At 41.6% G+C, this 18,475-nt stretch overlaps 1 protein-coding gene across 1 annotated transcript; it reads left to right on the plus strand.

The window, feature by feature from the left end:
• Nucleotides 1–340: 340 nt before the first annotated feature.
• On the plus strand, nt 341–17,546 carry PASK (PAS domain containing serine/threonine kinase). The gene is made up of 16 exons (XM_062499295.1): nt 341–541; nt 1,204–1,439; nt 2,523–2,693; nt 4,003–4,143; nt 4,684–4,818; nt 5,463–5,750; nt 6,090–6,189; nt 7,697–7,871; nt 10,100–10,965; nt 11,610–11,791; nt 12,201–12,368; nt 13,126–13,251; nt 13,868–14,002; nt 15,408–15,607; nt 16,840–16,973; nt 17,204–17,546. The coding sequence occupies exons 1-16, from the start codon at nt 370–372 to the stop codon at nt 17,365–17,367; spliced, it is 3,393 nt and encodes a 1,130-aa protein (XP_062355279.1). The 5' UTR covers nt 341–369; the 3' UTR covers nt 17,368–17,546.
• Nucleotides 17,547–18,475: the final 929 nt, after the last annotated feature.

Consider the following 18,475-nt stretch of genomic DNA (forward strand, 5'->3'; position numbering starts at 1 on the left):
TGCGTGCTTAGCAGCTCTGACAGAAAGAAATGTAGTTGGAGGCGTGCTGTGGGTCACATGTATCCTGCAGAATGGTCTGAGTTGGAAGAAACCCAGAAGGATCATCGAATCCAACTTTTCAGTTAATAGTCCGTAGAGGGATTGGAATCACCTGGGCAGGATGCTAAGTCAGCAGTCACCTCTGCTAATAACCACACAGAGCAACATAGAGCAGGACGCTCTAGAATGAGTGTTTTGCTGTCACTTGGGTTGGAAAGCATCCTTACCTGCCAGCAGCAGTCCCTGCTGTGGGCCTGACTCTGTTTCCTTTGATTCTGTTGCAGATGGTGGCTCTCTAGGTGTGGTGAGGCCACCAACCAGAGTGTGACCATGGCAGCTGATGCTTATAGCCCCTCTGAAGGGGCCCTTCAGTCTTCATCAGCAGGCTTAGTTCTTAATCACTTGAATGACTCTGACATGCTAAGTAGATCCTTGTCCTGGGGCAACAAAAGCAGGAAAAGTCGTGTCTTTGGGCTCTGCCAGCTTGGAGCATCACTACCTGGTGAGCACAGTGTTGTGAGACAGAGTTCCTATGAAGCTTTTGGGTAGTTTCAGATCTTCCTCTTCCCCTTCCTGAAATGTAGAGGTAGCAGCAATAAGCATCTGCCCTGGAATACTGCAGGCTGGGAGAGCTCATAGCGAAAACATTACTGGGTAGGTGCTCATAGAACCTTTGAAAATTGTACAATCACTTGGCACTTTGTAGCCTAAAACATTGGTGTGGACACAAGGTATTTCAATGTCACATACTGTGAGCAGTTAATTAAGTGGCTTCCAACTAATGTAGTTTTTAATCAAGGCTTGAGCTCTTACTGCAATTATTTAATGATCGTTTCATTTTTAATTTGAGAGACTTTAGAAACTGCTAAGTTAAAAAAAAAACAAACTAGTCTGGTTAAAACTTATGAATGTTGGCAAGTTGTATGGACTAAGTTTATGTGTTCCACATTCAAAAGGATAAATTTATTAGTTTTTTGGGTTTTTTAGTTTTACTGATTTTATTTTCTTGTAGTTTCTTTAAAAATCTAGAGGCATGTATTTTGGGATTACTTGACAGTTGCTTCAGCTGGCAGCTTTTTTTTTTTTTTTTTACTTTAATTCATCCCTCTGATACTCCTGTAGTAGACTGTTACAGCAACATTTCTGACCTTTATCTTTTCACAGGGGAGAAGTGGAGCTCTTACTGTTTGTCTTCTCTGACAGCTCGCAACATTTGTACCAACAAAATTGGTAACTCATGGGCTCAGTGGGATCCTACCTCTCTCTCTGCTTCCATTGGAAGTTCTGCTTCTTGCTCCTTTTTACACACCCCAGCTGTGGAGGAATCCAGCCAACACCTCCCAGCTGCTGCACGCAACCCAAACCAAGCCATCTTCACTGTGGATGCCAACACAACAGAGGTATTTGCAGAAGAACCTGCAGCACTGAGCTCCCCATAACTGGCACAAGCTGTGTGATAGCAGCCTAAAATGACTGTTTTTCTCTTGTGTATCTGCAGGTAATCAGAGTGTCACGAAGGCATTTTGTAGTCTGTTCTAGCTCAGTAGTCTTCTAAGGACTGATGGGTTTATGTCCATTGCAGGGTGTAGTTAGCAAAATTCACAAAATAATAGCAGAAGCAAGGATGTATTGAGTCTCTTTTCAAACAGGCTGGGGAGGTTGTGGACTCCCCATTCCTGGAAATGTTCTAGGCCAGGTTGGATATGGCTTGGAGCAACCTGGGCTAGTGGAAGGTGTCCTTGCCTATGGCAGGGGGGTTCTTTAAGGTCCTGTCCAGCCCAAACCATTCTGTTATTCAATGGTTCTATGAGAATGCAGCTGTGAAGTGACATGAGGGAAGAAAGGAAGAGCAGAATGTGCTTCAAGCCTTCTCTCTGTGAAGTACCAACCCTGAAATGTGTTTGTGGTAGCATGAGATTTCTTTATCTGCCCCAGTAAACATTTCATCTGCATTGGGAGAGAAAGATTTTCTCTGTTCCTGTCCTGAGAGGAATGTAAAATTGGGTCCTGAAAACTTTAAAGAGCTGTGCCATTTTTTAGCTTGAACTGTCAGTTTGGGTTTGCCCACTTTAAAGAAACTGAGTCCTGCACAGCTCCAGTGTGCCATTGACTGGTGTGATCATTGCACACCTTTGAGTTTGGATGCAATTTTGTGGCTTGCCTGGGCTTTGCTTGGAAATACAACTTTGTAGTTTTGCCTCCATGGATGTCATTGTTTACAGTTAAAAAAAAAGCAGGAAACCTAAAAAGAAAGCAACATCTCAAAACCTCTTAACCGAAAAGATGCGTGGGCAAGGGATGTCCTAGAAAAAGAATCTATAATGAACTCAGAATTGTAAAGAACCATTTTATTTCCACCAAGAGAAAGGGATTTTATAAGACTTTAAAGCAACTACTTGAGGGGATGATGAGCTGTTAAAAAAAAATTACAGCTTTTATTCTTTGTTTAGGTTTGATGATTTTTTTTTTCTGTTCTTTTCTAGATCCTAGTGGCAAATGACCGAGCTTGCAAGTTGCTTGGGTGCAGTAGTCAGGAACTCATTGGTCAAAAGCTGTCCCAGCTGATATCCAAATCTGGTCAAGAGGCTTGGGAAGCAGTGGGTGAGGAGCACCCAGAAACTTCTGAATGTTCATCAGTGGTTTCAGGAACTGTGGTATGTGAAATGTTTAAGGAATATTCTTCACCACATAAAGTGGTTTTGTAGGCTTTGATTTGGGATTTTTTTTTTTAACGTTTTCTACATAATTTCCTGATATATTTAACTCTGTGGGCATTTGGCAATTATGTCATTTGCAGGAGTGTTTGGTTTAAAAGTTTTCAGATGTGAGAATTCAAAGGGCAAAAGATGATTCAAGGGGACACCCATGAGGACCTTTCAGCTATCAGCACATGGAGTCACTGTGACTTGACCGAATCAGAACTTAAAGGACATTAGATTAAAAAAAAAAAAAACAACTCAACATGGAAAAAGTCTATTGTGGAATATTTCCCAATTGTCTGGTCCTTAAAAATATATTTCAAGTTATCTTAATTTGGATAGTGCATATTGTAAAGGTTAAAGCCATTGAAAACTGTGAAATGTCTGTGCCAAAACACCAAAGTTAGTGCAAAAGAGTGGAATTGATATTTTGCCTAGAATGGGGTTATTTATAAGAGAACTGTATGAGAAAATTGTTTTCTCTATATTGTTTTCTTTTGCTGCTGTTGTGAGTTGTCACTAGAGAATCCTTGGACAATGAGCTCATATTTCTAGTTGTTATTTTTGAACTGAAATTTTCAGTATCTCAGAGCCTTATCTTCCTGAATCCTCAGCTGGATATGGGGTGGGGGCAAAGATATAAGTTTGATTCAGTGAAACCTGAGATTAAAATTAAATGTCTGACAGAAGCACTTATTCTAAGCTGTTCCAAATATTTTATAGGAGTCTCCGTGTAAGTCATGAACCCATTCTGTCAAAATCATATAAAAATCATAAAAGGCTTGGGATGAGCCTTGCAGGCTGTAATATAAACAAACATTTTCTGATCTGAGGAGAATCTCCTCCCAAAAGAAATTAAACTGCTGTTTTTTGCAGCTGAAAGTAAGGACTGTGTTACTAATGGGGAGAGTTCATTAGCACCATGGGACATCCCTTAAATATGACATCTCTGAGAGGCACTTCACACTGAATGCAAGGTGTTAGAGTGGTACATTTATTATTCTGAAGTCTTTATGCCTTTAGACTTCCTGAGGTGGGGAGCGATGATACTAAAGTAACAATATTTTTTGCATTATTTTCAGACATTTTAATCTCTGTACTAAAACTGTTTGTTCCCATAAAATACTAGTAAGTAGTCAAGAAATGCTGTTTTTCCAATAACGATAGGGAGGTATCTTGACTTAGTATCTTACTCCTGTTTGAAATTCATTTTGAGTAACCAGTCTTAGTAAGTCATGTCTCCATTTCTGCATCTGGTGGGAAGGTGGATGTTATTGGCCACCTCAATGAGAAGATCCCTGTCTCAGTCTGGTTGAGGCAAATAAGAAGCAAGGACACCCAGCGTTGTGTGGTTGTGCTGGAACCAGTGGAAAGACTTTCAGCTTGTGTTTCCTTCATGGTTGATGTAAGTGTTTTCCTAACAATCAAAGATTTCAATTTGTGAGAGTTTGTGTGTGAGTGGAAGGTGTCTGAGAGGCAGCAGGAAAAGGCTGCTTTTTGTGAACATGGAGTGTGTCCATGGCAGGGCCTGAAACCAGGGCTATGCATGCAGGACCTGTGCATGGATCTCTGGTGTGGCTCACCTTGACAACCCACACGGTGGGTTGAGATCTTATCCTTGAACAGTGTCAGTTTGGCAGGGGGCTGATACTTTGGGGTATGGATGCCCTTGTGAAGGATCATCTGGCTGAGGAACAGTTCTGTGAGGAGTGCTGGACTCCTCTGCCTCTCTCCTGGGCAAAGGGCAGGCTCCCTGCACATGGTGTTATGGGAATATTGTTTTATGCTGTGTCTGCTTTTACTGAGTGAGTTGTGTCCACCAAAGGACTGCAGAATGAAATTTCCTGCCATTGCTTAGATAACTGCAGAAACCATTGTCAAAGCATTGAGTGGACTGTGGCTAAAATCTTGACATTTTAACAATCCTGTAAATTGTCCTCCCCAGGGAAAAATTACATCATGTGACCTCCTTTATGCTCATCTCCATGGCTACCCAACATTGGAAGCAGTAGTTGGACTCCACATAAGGGACCTGATTCCTTCTGTGCAGATCCCTCCTCTAGGCAAAAAAATCCCAAAGGTATAGTATGAGCACCAACCTCATTCTTCCATAGCCTTCCCATTTGGAGTGCATGCTGTTTTCCCTCCTTACATAACAGAAGAAAGCTGCTTTTGTGGAGCTGCTGTCTCGAGTTCCTAACTAGGGATGAGTTATGCCCCAACCTCTCACTGGAATCTGTCCTGGTGAAATACAGTTTTCTCCAATCCTAGCTTTGTAAGACATCGTGCTCTCTCTGTAATCTCTTTAAGATTCCTTTGAATTCTTCAGCCCATTTCAATCATGTCTGTCTGAGGAGTGAAAGAATACCCAGGTCTTGCAAATGCCATGAAAATGGGCAGATAGGGAGTTGAAGGAGGCCTTCTTATGAATGCCTAATTTATTGTAAAGCTGCAGCATAGACTGCATAGACATAAATATCTTCAGGATATTTATTTAGTAGTTCAACACTGGATTCCAAGTCCTTAAAAAAACCCAGATGTTATTCATTTTGATATTCCCAAGATTGCTTCCTTTTCTTTTCCTGCTCCCTTTTCCTGAGAATTCCTGTGTAATTTTATATGAACAATGCAATAAACCCAAAACATTTGGTCAGTTAAAGGGTTCCTGTTTGAGTTTTGTTTGGTTGTTTTTTTATTTTTTTTATTTTTTTTGCTTTAATTTAGAACCTCAGGATCCAGCGAGCTGCAGGCCGATCCAGAGAGGGTACCATGTTTCCTCTCAGTTTAAAGCTGGAAGTCAGCCATCTGGAGGAGGAGCAAGCAGCAGTGCAGAAAGATGAGATTCCACAGACAGAAAGCTCTCTCCCAGGCTATCAGTACTCTGCTACAGTTGTGGTTTTCTCCACCATCAGTGGTCTAATCACTGTCCAGTCAGATGGAATCATCTGTGGCATCACAGATAGTTTTGCTTTAATGCTCTTTGGCTATGAGAAGAAAGATCTGTTGGGAAAGGTAAGACAGGTTGATATCCTCCCAGAAAACTGATACATGTGGCAGCATATCCACTGGCACTGTGAAGCTGTTTTACCCTCCTTGCCATCACAAAACCCCTGTGTTCCACATGTTTGGTGAGTGAGGTGTGGGATGGCACGCAAATTCCTGTGCTGAGGAGCTGCTATGGATTTCAAGTAGCCCAAAGCAAGCTGTACAGTTCTGTGTTCTCCACTGGTCATGTGGATCAGTTTTTCCTGGTTGTCCATGAGAATGAAGTTCACAAACATGGATTGTCAGCATTTGTCCTCGTCCTGTGAGAGTTGGCTTGGCTTTTTAAGGTTTCATTCTTTGTTTTAGAACATTACATTCCTGATCCCTGGTTTCTATAACAACATGGAAAGAAGCAGTGGCTGTTCTTTGCCTTTACCTCCTCTGGATGATTCCACAGGGATAGAAGGTGAGTGCCTTTTTGAAGGAGTCAGTGTCTCCCATGCAGCTGACTCTGGCTGCTGTAACCAAGGGGAAACAAGCAGAGACAAGAGGTTCACCCACAAACATGAGAACATTCTTCATAAAAGCAAAGCCCTTCCATGCAATTTTTGGATCAGGTTTCCACTATAACCTCAGGTAAAAAGAGAATTGTTCACCTAAGATTGAGCTTCTCTCTTTGTTGCCAAGAAGATAAAACTGTATATCAAATTTGGAAATAACAGTGAGAATAGAGAATGCTTTGTACTTAACAAGCACTTCCCTCCCTCCCTCCCCTGCTAGGACCCCGTGGTATTTGAAAATGTGTAAAATATAGCTTTTGTGATTGTATTGCAGCAGAGCTGTAGCTACTTAGGATTAATATTTTAAGGGAAAAATCTAATATTCTGAATTGGCTTGTGCTGCTGGCTAATATTCAATGTTATGATTGCTGTATTCCAATTGAGGAGTCATCACATATTCCTCTGATGCAGCTTGCATCAGAATTTATCAAAATTTTACTTCTCTGAACACAGCACAAATAAAGAGATGCAAAGAAGCCTCATGTTTCCATATCTGTCTTTTCTGGCTAGCTGTGCCCAACACAGAGAACACATGCTTTTATCCATATCACATCTTAGGCTGGTTTTGTCTCCTTTTTTTCCCCCCTATTTTCTTTTTCTCTTTGCTTAGAAATGCACGTCTGTGCTGAAACCAATGCACCCCACTGGAACAAAGAAGTGATAGCAGACAGTTAGGTAATTCTTTGATTAAATGATGCCCCTAAACTAGGAGTAGTTCAGTTCTTCAGTGAGGAAGCATTGTTGGCACTCAGCTGTTACTAATTGAAGAATCTAAGTTCTAGATTCAAATCTAGATTTGTTTACTCATTACCTCCTTCTGCAGCAATAATACTTGGTTTACTTCATCTTCCAAATTCATGTTTCCCTTCTAATCTATTGTCACTGGCAAAGGAAAGAACTTCCTATCCTCTGCTTTCAAACATGTTTAGACTTTTTTTTTTTTTTTTTTTTTATCTTACAGCTTCAGTGAGTTACCTAAATCCAGTCTAAACCTTTTCATTATATGGGTTTGGAATGGGTTGTATATGTGTGGTTTGAGCTTTTTTTTTTTTTTTTTTTAATAATGCTGCTGCTGTATGATCATTTTAATTTCAGTCTCTTTACATTATAGGCATTTCTTAGACCTCTGAACTTCAAGTAGCTAACACATGATACCAATATCTGCCCAAGACTTTTACTAGAAAAGCAAATTTGGCAGCCCTTAAACATGTAGATTCCTTCATGTGGTGATTTCTCAAAGCAGAGTGGAATGCTTGTCTTTTGACTTTTTTGCCTCGATCAAGCCTTTTATACTCAATTCCTTAAGGAAAAAAGCAGACCAAGGCAGTTCCAAGTTTATTTTTAAACTGTAGCCTCCGAAACCTAAACATAAAAGTTTTAATTTGGTGTGGTTTTGTTTCCTATTTGGTACAGAGAGCAGCTTCTTGGCTGCATCTTTAGCACACCTTCTGTCAAGGGATGAAGAGCAGAAATTGGAGCAACAACAAAAAGATGACAAATTAATACATGATGAGAATAAACAAAAGAATGGGACCCATTCCTTTTCTTCTCCCTCACCTCCTGAAGCAGCATCCACCCCCACTAATAGGTGAGCATTTCATAGACTGCATATTCACTTGGGAAAATGAAGAGCTGTGATGGCAATCACCAGCAAAAGCTGATTTTTTCACCTGTTTGATGTCTGTGGGAAGGTGTAGCAAGGGCCTTCCATGCTTTCCTGTCTTTAGAATCTGAGTGCTGTTTGCAAGACAGGCTGAGCTGTCCCTGTTTTAGATTTTTATTTATATCTGCACAACCCACCATTGTAAAGTTACAGAAATTCCAGCTCTAAAGGGGACCAAATGTTTCATCCAGACTAAAGAAGGTAATTAGACTCTATCTTCACTAATCATAAATAGTGGATGTTTATTTCCTTCTAGCTGGAGTTGCACTGAAGTCAGGTTATCTGGAGGGAATTCTAAGTGTTACTCCTTCTGGTGCTTGGTGTAACTGTCAGGTCATCCATTAAAACAGGGTACTGTGCTATTGAAGTCCAGCCATTTTTTTCTGGCACATTTCCAGTCCTTTTTCTGTTACAAGGTTAGAAATTCTGTAGAAGTAAATATCTGATGCTCATGGCCTACCTTAAGTCAAATTTTAAGCCTTCCACATTAACAATTCTAGCCTTCACTAAGCATTTACTATCCATTTTAAGGTATAAACTATCACAGCACAGCTCTTGCTGCTTTTTAAAGCAGCTGATAGTGTCTTTTTTTTTGTGCTCTCCTGCTTTACATCTCTCATATCATACTTGTAAACAAGGATTTTAAATGCTCTGCTTCATTGTTTTTCTGTGCTGCATTTTTACTAATGGAAATATTTGCAAAATACCTTGTGCCATGGGATTCAGTAAACTCTGATGGATGGAGACATCCATCTCCTGTTGGACAGGCAAGGGAACTTCTGTTTTCAGGACTGGAAGCATCCTGCTGATATGCTAAGGCCTGAACAGCAGGCCTAAGCACTGAATTGACTTACAAGATGAATCTTGAGCATGATGCTATTAATGCAATCAAATTCTTTATTCTTTATTTAACAATGGATGATCAAAACATTTATATTAGTTGTTCTTAATGCCAGACTTGCTGTTGTAGAGATTATTGTATAACCTTGTGTAAGATATACTAAGGAATTGTCCCAACAGATACCCCTAGAGGCTTGTTAGTAGAATATTTTAGGCAAAACCCTCCCAGCCCTGGCCCTGGCTCCAGCTGGTTGGGAAGTGGGCCATCAGAACCAGATGCTTTCTGCACAAAAAGGTGAACAAATCATTCAGACTGTTTGATTTGGGCCTATAAAGCTGGACCCCTTTTTTGGGTGAATTTGTAGACATCACCTGCAAGTGGATGCACTGCATGGGATTTTTCCAATTGCTGGGAAGGGTTCTCCAGGTCCTCACTGAAAAAAGGCTCTCCCTAGCAACTGTAGACTCTGGTAAAGTATTTAGGCAATTGGTGATGGATCTTTCTCAATCACTGTTTTTCTCATATAGTAATGATTAGATGCATCACCTTGCTTATTTTTGCTTGTTGCTAAAGCTGAGCTGAGCTTATTGTTTTATCAAATGTATCCTTTTATTCTGTATTGCCTCAATATTAATAGTAAAATAAGACCATACTTTCCATTGGTGTCTGTGCCCATTCCATTGCCCCCATCAACTGGCAAAACACCTGCCATGTGGTTTTTTTTTGGTTTTTGATGTTTTTTTTTTTTTTTTGTAGTGGTGGTAAATGGTTTGTGATCTATATATAAAAATTAAGATAGAGAAGGAAATTATGCATAGGGAAAAAGTGCCATTTGAGTGCACCTGCTCTTCTTTGGTAAATCTGTCAGGATTTTGGATGCCTGTGCAAACAGCTTTCTGTCTTTTGGTTTTGAACTTGAAATGAAACTATTGGTCCTGGTTTTAAATAGTGACCATATTTAACCATATTTAAATGGGTATTATACAGTAGGACAGTTTTCTTCTTTTGTAATCATGATGTCACTGATAACTTTGAGTCTTTGCACTGAGGACAGCATTGCTACAGATGGGCCCTCAGCCCACCAGAGAGCCTTGTCCCAAAAGCTGGCTTGACACAATCAGAGCAGAGGCACAGAACAGAACAGAACAGTGGAAACCAGGATCAAATAATTCTCAAAAGATGCTCTCTGCAAGGCTCTCTCTCATCACCTGACTCAGAACAGTGGGATTTAGGTCAGAATTGGAGATTCCAGAGAGAAGCAGTCACAGTGCAGTATCTCCTGCAGTAACTGTTGCCTGGTTGCCTGTTCCAGACTAGAAGACAATCTAAATGCATCATCCTGTGACCCAGTGCAGCTCTCTCCTGGAGTTACTTGTAACTCACCTGGAACACCAACAGTGGATGAGCCATGGCCTGGGGCAGCACTGAACTGCAGACAAGACTTGAAAAGCCATATGGTTCCAGGGCAGGAATCAAAAACAAACTCGATGTGTGATGCAAAACATTCCAGCCCCGAGCATATTGTTGTTGACAACTTCCTGCTCAATGATCCTTCACTCTTTGCACGTGAAAGAAATACTGTCTGTGATGTTTGCTCAGGAAATAAAACAGGCTGCAGTGCTTCTGCACCAGGACCTGCCACAAGCTCTGAAGATGTGAAAGAATCTGAACTGAGCTGTATTTGCTCTGGTCTTGAGGTACTGGGGCTGAATTCTGGTGCCAAGGGGAGCTCAGACAATTCTTTAGGTGTTACTGCAGCTCCTGTAGGAGGATGTTGCTCTGATGCAGTAGATTCCAATATGCTAATTGAGACAAATGGTGCCTTTTCCACTCACCAAGGAAAGCAGCTGCTGAGTGGTGTTGCCACAGAAGCTGACTGTGGATGGCTGGCCTCCAGAAGGCATTTACAAAACTCTGAGGAATCTTCCAAAGCATTTCCTGAGAAACCTGAAACCCTTGCAGAAACTGTGGGGGACAACTCCAACAGAAATCCTCTGAAAAGCAAAGGTAGGCCTGAAGAACCCTGTCAGTTCCTGGGACAGCAAAATATGGAGATCAAAGTAACATCAACCCCAGTGAAACAAGAAGGCAGGCTAAATCCAGCAGCTCCTTTGACCTGGGAGATTGTGGAAGGCAGCTACATTGGGAATTGCTGTCACAGAGATGGTTCACAATTCAGTAAGTGAAACCTAGTCCCCTTCCCAAACTCTTATTGGGGTGCTCCTTTTTCCCCACAGTTTTGCACAATACAGACAGATCTGGTTAGAAGCTCACATTGGAGAGGAAGGAAAAAGCATCCAGAAAAAAAAAAAAAAGGTGTTTAAGTCCACCCTGAGGGTGTTAGAAAAGGAGGTGGTATAAAATAGAAAGTTGGTAAGAAATTAATCCCCACTGAAAAGTGAAAAATATTCTCAAAACACAATTAAAAAATGTGAACCTGATAGATTTTTCTGAACAGAAAATACCATCTCCACTGTAAAACTGTAAATTGCATTAAAATTGTATAATGGAATTTATTTCATTCACTCCTTCACCTGCATTCAGTGGCTAGTTGAATAAAATCCCCATTTTTATGTAATCTAGAATAGCAGTGTGAAATGAGTAGTCACAGTTGGACTCTGCTAGAGGTGGGAACTCTGGAGGTAGCTGATAGGTTCCTCTAGAATAGCTCTGCTGGGGTCACCCCCTCTGGTGATTCTTTACTGAGCAGGTGTTCCCTTAATTCTGAACTTTTTGTCAACTTTTTGTGGTAAAACATCTGCGGTCTTGTTCAACACTAGAGTTACATTCTAGCATTTTAATTTCCTCACATGTTTCTACAGGCATCCTCTTCGAGGTGAAATGTGCAGAACTGCAGGATCCCACTGTACTTTTCTGTGTCTGGGTGGTGAAAGACATTTCACAGAGCCAAAAGGAAGCTGTGGCAAAGACTCAGCATTTGCTTGCCAGCCTAGCAAACTCTTCCCAGTCTGTTGCTGATCTTTCTAATAACAGTCTTGGAGAAGTAAGAAATCCTACCTTTGAATATTGAGCATTTCTCTCCTTGTTTGACTGTTAAGCTGAAGCTAAAGTCAGTAAGTTTTTCGTATTAATGACGTAAGTTGGTGGTGTGGATGTTTCTGTTTCTTTTTTTTTTTTCCCTACTTTTTTTAATATATTGAAACAAAATCTCAATTGCTATTTTGTAACACTTCTGGTGTGGGGCTTCCTATAGCTAGTTACCTTTCTAGACTGAACAATGCAGTTACAAACTGCAGGATACTCAAGGAGTGCAGTTCTTACTATCAGAACCAGATTCCTCCTTTTATCTATTCTTGCAGAGTTTGTTCTTTTCAGCATTTATTAATTTTGTAAATGTGATCCTGTGGCTGGTCATTTTTTGCTGCTATTGTAATCTATATATCTGTACTTAGGCCATCAGATCAACTTCATTTTTCGACAATTCCCGAAGAGCTGAAGATCTTGAAGGATTAAGAGCATGTGAGGGAGAATATGCAAAAAATTACAGCACTCTCAATCTTATTGGCAAAGGCTCTTTTGGCTTTGTCTGGACTGCCAGGAGCAAGAAAGATCACCAGGAGGTGAAGTATTTCTTGTAGCTCTATTGCAATAATAATTTAGGATGAAAACTGAAAGGTTAGAGCATTCATATTCTGTTAACACTACACTGTCAAAAGCTTTTCTCTGGTAGTTTGGGGGTTTTGCTTTGTTTAAACAGAAATCTGTAATGGAGACAGGCTAGCAAAACATTTGCATTGTTGTTGTGTATAAATGTGACCTGAGACAACAGGTGCAGAATGAGTTAATGAACTAATGAATGCAGCTAATTGAGCCTGTTGAAAGAAGTAGACCTTAATCTTAACAGAATTATAGGTTTTAGTCTTCTGTTACTAAAGAGAATGGCAAACCTCAGCATCTTTATTGTGCCATGAGTCAGGAATGGGGAGTAGACATACTGAGAGTATGGTACCTCCTCTTTTTCAGAAGAAGGAAGTATTTTGGGTGCTGAGAGGGCAAATTCTGGTGTTTCTCTTGCATGGATATTAAGTGCTTGTTTCTCTCCACTGCACCCATGTGCTGTAAGTGGTTGATAAGAGAGCTGGCTTGTCAAAGCCTTTGGAATTCAGAGCAGCAATAAATATATTCCATTTATGTGTATCATTTGTCTTCTAGGACTAAATTAATTTAAACACATTTAAATATACTACAAGATACTCACATTTGGTTACTTCCATGCCTCTAATAATATAAGGCACTAATAGATCTCCTGGAAATTAACTTAAATGACACTCAAAGCCATGCTTTGGCAGGTGATGCTGAATGCTGTTGTCTGTGTAGGTTGTTGTAAAGTTCATCTGGAAGGAGAGGGTGCTGGAGGACTGCTGGGTAGATGATCCTGACCTAGGGAGGGTCACTCAAGAAATTGCAATCCTGCAGAAGCTACAGCACCCCAGTATCATTAAGGTACAGTGGCTCAGAATTGATGCAGTTTGCACTGCATCAGGTGGCTTGTTTGCATACTGGATGTCTGGTGTTCCTCTTCAGGAGTCAAGTGTCCTGTACTGAATGTGTCTTTTCAGGAAAGAAAGTAAACTGCTTATCCTGCTTTGTTTTGGAGCACAGCAGCACAGCAGACTCTTGCTTGCTTCCCCACTTTTACCCCAAGCTGATCTGAAGATGTGATTCTTAACAGAAAAAAAAAAGCTATTTCAAAATAAGATAAATATCTTGGAAGTGAGGTATCACATCAGAACATGTACTAGTTCAGTAAATAATCTGGACACATCCTGTTTCATACTCTTTGTTTTGAGGTTGTTGGTTTTGGTTTTGGAGTTGTTGGGTTTTTTGCTTCAGAAAGAGAATTCTTCTTGGATTTAATTCTGCTCCCAGTTTTAATTCTGTACTCTTTCCAAGAAACATTTGTGCTCAGGGAAATGTGACTTTAAAGATTATAATATACACCAGTTAAATTTCCAAGAGGGCAGCAGTGTTTCTTTAAAAATAAAAAAAAAAACAACAATAACAAAAAAGGCACTTTTTGAGGATAAAGCACATGCTTCAACAGATCTTTTATTTATAGGTGCTGGATGTATTTGAAAATGAATGCTTCTTCCAACTGGTGATGGAGAAGCATGGATCTGGTCTGGACCTCTTTACATTTATTGATAATCAACCCAACTTGGATGAGCCATTAGCAAGTTATATATTCAGACAGGTGAGAACAGAATTGCTACATGCAGGTGAGAATTGGTTAATGTAAGAACCAGGATTCTGTTTCACTTAATACTGGCTAATCAACTGGCAGACTGAACTGGAGTTGTGCTCAATACTTGCAGAACCTTTTCTCACCATTCTATAGGCTTGATTGAAATGCTGCCTGCAGAAACTTTGTTAAGGTTTACTTAAAAACATCAGAGAAGCCTTTGCAGGACCTTAATTTGTGTGAGGGTTTCCCCTGGAGCCATGGCCCCTCAGCTGTTACCAGGGCAGCACACAGACCCTATCACCAGACAGAATTAATGTAGCAGTCACATTTCCTCTGAGGGAGGAGGAAAACTCACAGAAGCTGCCCCAAGCCCACAAAAAGCCAGGTTTTAACTTATTTCAGTGCTTAGTTCAGATTGGTTACAGGAGTAAAGGGCTGTGCTCTTTAAATCAAGAAATGATCTTGGATTTTAACGGTGGAATAATGCAAAGTAACTCAAAGTAGTTTCCCTGAGTCAGGAACTTGCCTCAGGGCTGAACTGCCCTTTGTTTAGTGAGTTAACCACAGCAGCAGTCCCCAGGTCATTTCCCCTTAGGAGTTTTGGAGTAAATTCCTTGCTCTAGGGTATACAGGAATTGCTGTGTACATGATAACCCCTCCCCACAGCCTTGCTGTGCCCACCCTACCCTCACCTGGGGTGCTGATGGAAGATGGAAGCCAAAGGTTTCTTTGTGATGGATCAGCCCTTTCCTTAACCCAGCCTGGGGTTTGTAAGGCTAAATAGTTCCCTCAGATCTGCACTGCATTTCTCTGCAGAGGCAGATTTGTATTATAAATAGAAACTTTTCTCCCTCAGCCATCTGCTTTTCTTGTTAAAAACATTGTAGGAGTCAGGATGGTCTCCAAGGTGATGTCTTTCTCATATTATCCTTAATTATGGCATTAAAGCATGAATCGTGCAGGAAAAAGAATGGAGTTTAGGAGTGACTGTGTTATTTATACCAAACTTGGCTCTTAATTGCTTTGTCATCCTGCAGCATGGAAGGTACACAGTAACATCTTTCTGGAGAAACCAAAGGACCCTCCAAATGAAGCTAGGATAAAAATAGAGTAACTTGCAGGATTGTAGCAGTGAGCTCCAATGCTCACAATCACATCCTGACTGCAGCATCTCCTCCTCCTGCACATCTGTGAGATGAAAGCAGTAAAAGCTCTTTAAAGTGTCTCTTCCAAGAGCACTGCAGCAATGATGACATGCAGGCCTGAGGCCATTTCCAGTTTCCATAATTAGGATGTATATCTTGTTTAGGTGGTGTCAAAACAAGCCAAAATGTGACTCTCAGAAAGCTGTGGTGCCACATCAATTATGCAGGGACTCTATGTAGTAACACCTTGCTCTTTCTGTTTCTTCCAGCTTGTATCAGCTGTTGGGTATCTCCACTGTAGGAACATCCTTCACAGAGATATCAAGGATGAAAATATTGTCATTGCTGAGGATTTCACAATTAAATTAGTAGACTTTGGTTCAGCTGCCTACCTGGAACCTGGGAAATTATTTTATACCTTCTGTGGGACAATTGAATACTGCTCACCAGAAGTGCTGTCTGGAAAACCGTATGTCACCCTCTGAAAAGTCATTTTTGTGGCATCACACACAAAAAAACCCCAAAACGCTTGGGTAGGGCTGGAACAGAGAAGCCAAGCTGCTGTGCCATTGGAATGCTGCTAGAGTATCCAAGCACAGGAAGCTGCAGCGAGATTTAAGGCACTGCAGTGGCAGAAATCACTGTGAAGGTTTGAGTGCATACAAAGTAGGGCACTCTAGTGACAGAAATCTAATTGTAAAAGCCTGGGTACGTAGAGTTTCTCAATCATTTGTCAGGCTTTCTCTAGCAAAATCTGCTCCTTCAGAGAAGTGGAATAAGCAAGTATTGCTGTTGATAGCACCTTCTCCTTGCATGTCTGTGCTTTGTATCCTCCCACTCTCATCCTCTCTGTTCTCTTTTCTGTGTACTTCCCCATCTGAATTTTTGCAGTTTAATCTTTGTTCATCTCCCCACTGATTTTTGTACTCCTTAGGACACAAGGATTCTTCCCTTGCAACTTCTCCTGCTGCTGTTTTGGATGTGCTACCTCAATCTTGGCTCTCTTCCCTCTTCTTTCCCTCTCCAAGTGCTCTTACCTGGCAGTTGGTGCTCTCGTAGTTGCTCCACAAGGAAGCCTCCCCATCACAGGGGTGGCACTGCTATAATTGCACATGCCTGGATGAATCTTGCTCCTGCTTCACAACTCTTTCCATGGATCCTTCAGGCAGCTCCTCCTAAAGGAGTTGCTGGGAGAAGCAATGCAAGGAGGAGAGGAAATTCCTGCTGGGAATGAGATGAAATGTGAAGCAAGCAGCTCTGCCCTGGGAGTTCCACCTCTTACTGTCTGTGAAGGAACTGGCATGTTTTCTCAGATGGAATTGAGATAGTTAATAGTTATTTCCAAATAACTTTTGTTTTGAAAGGGCTGGGAGGATGTGTTTGCTCTTCCAGTTAAATATTTACTTGACAGTTTTGGCTGATGATGAAGAAGGTGGAGGGGTAAGTTCTTGCCACCAGTATGTGGAAGTCTGGGTGCATGTTACACATACTCATCAACAGAAACTGGTTGGCTGTTCTGTGATTGGTTTTATTTCCTGGAGAAGGACAATGCAAATTCCTCAAACACATGAGAACCTTCTTAGAATTCTCACAAACTTCCTATGTTAAAAAATAAAAATTGGAAACACCCCTGTCAACACCCCTTTTGTCACTTTTTTAGCATATAGCAATGTGAGTTCAGGCAAGCTTATCTCTGCACAGGTACCATGGCCCTGAGCTGGAGATGTGGTCACTTGGCATCACCCTTTACACCCTGGTGCTTGGGGAAAATCCCTTCTGTGAGCTGGAGGAGGCCTTGGCAGCTGTCCTGAGTCCTCCTCACCCTGTGTCAGAAGGTGAGCTCTTCCCATTTGCTTTCCAAAAGGAGCAGATCTCTTGGGAAAGTATAAGCAGTATTTTTTCACCTGGCTGAAAAAATGCTCCCTAATGTGTTCTGTGATGATTTGGAAAGCTGCACAGTGCAGCAGAGTTTGGGGGATTTGTCATTCTTTGACCATAGACTGTACCTGTCATTCCCAACCTGCCTGAAATCCAGGCTGAGCCTTCCTCTGCTGTGTCTGCCCAGGTCTCATGGATCTCATGGCTGGGCTCCTGCACCCCGTTCCAGAGCAGCGCACGACTCTTGCCATGCTGGCAGAGGATCCTTGGCTACGACAACCTGTGAACCTGGCAGATTATACCTGGGAAGAGGTGTTTGCCTCTGCTGAGCCAGCTGGGACCTCGGCCTAAAGGCTTCTTCAGCTAGGAATGACTTAGAAAAACCTGAGCTCTGTTAGCAGGGTAGGTCCAATTAGAAAGTTACCAGCTGATACCCACATTTACTCAGTTTATTACTGGTTTTACCTCATGTTTCAAAGATGTGAGGCAAAGATTTTAATGTTTAAATTATTTGTAACTTGGAAAATAGTGCCTGGTTTTATTTTTTATTAGTACTTTATATATCTTTCTGAAAAGTGAATGAATAAATGAATGATAACATGTCTGTTGGTTTTCTGGAGTATGTGTGCACAAAGGAGACTCAAAACCAGACATGTAATTGCATGATTTGGGTGGGAGGGGTGGGGTATAGTGTCCTTTTTTCTTAATGTCAGAGTCTTGTCTATATTCAGGAAAACAGTCCTCGATTTTGATGAGACAGAGATATTGGGAATTAAAAATAGATTCAGTAAAGAGAATTTGGTTGAGACGTGGGTGACAGGATCATTTTGGGGTACGGGCCAGCTGGGGTCAGGCTGTTTGGGAAAAGGCAGCAGTTTGGCAGGCTGCTGCAGCTTTGCAGAGACACGGAAGGACTCTGCTTAATTACTAATTAGTTTTGAATCCAGCTTTGGGCTCTGCTATGTCCATCCGAACACGTAACAACCTGCCCTCACCTGCGTTCTGCAGCCCCGCGCCCCGGCGGGGACGGTGACCGGAGGAGGGGGACGGTGACCGGAGGGAGGGGGACGGTGACCGGAGGAGGGGGACGGTGACCGGAGGGAGGGGATGGCTCTGCGGGCCCCGGAGCGGGCAAGGCGCCCTCCCCAAAGTGAAATAGAGAAATTGAGAATTAAGAATCAACCATTAAGAAAGGCTTTGACTAAAAGGGGGACTGATGAAAATGTATTGTTTGCTATAATTTATGGTACTTCCAAGACCAGGAGGAGAGCAAGGCTGTAAGGTAGGGGCCAAGGGCTAAAGCGTGCAAACAGGATGCAAGGACAAAGACACCACAGGATAAGGGAGTCCTCAGACCCCTGAGGCCGGGAAAACTGATATCAAAGTCTGGAAAATGACCAAAGGACTAAAGAGAGAGCATGCGCAAGGAGGCAAGGTAAAAAGTTCAAACTGAGACGAA

The sequence above is a fragment of the Cinclus cinclus genome, chromosome 10, assembly GCF_963662255.1.
Source record: "Cinclus cinclus chromosome 10, bCinCin1.1, whole genome shotgun sequence".
Lineage (NCBI taxonomy): Eukaryota > Metazoa > Chordata > Aves > Passeriformes > Cinclidae > Cinclus > Cinclus cinclus.

Bases quoted from the DNA above. Each gene is read 5' to 3' on its own strand.
- PASK (XM_062499295.1), top strand. From the start codon at position 370: ATGGCAGCTGATGCTTATAGCCCCTCTGAAGGGGCCCTTCAGTCTTCA. The intron at 4,144-4,683 runs GTAAGTGTTTTC...TGTCCTCCCCAG, and splicing joins GTGTTTCCTTCATGGTTGAT to GGAAAAATTACATCATGTGA. The intron at 7,872-10,099 runs GTGAGCATTTCA...TGCCTGTTCCAG, and splicing joins GCATCCACCCCCACTAATAG to ACTAGAAGACAATCTAAATG.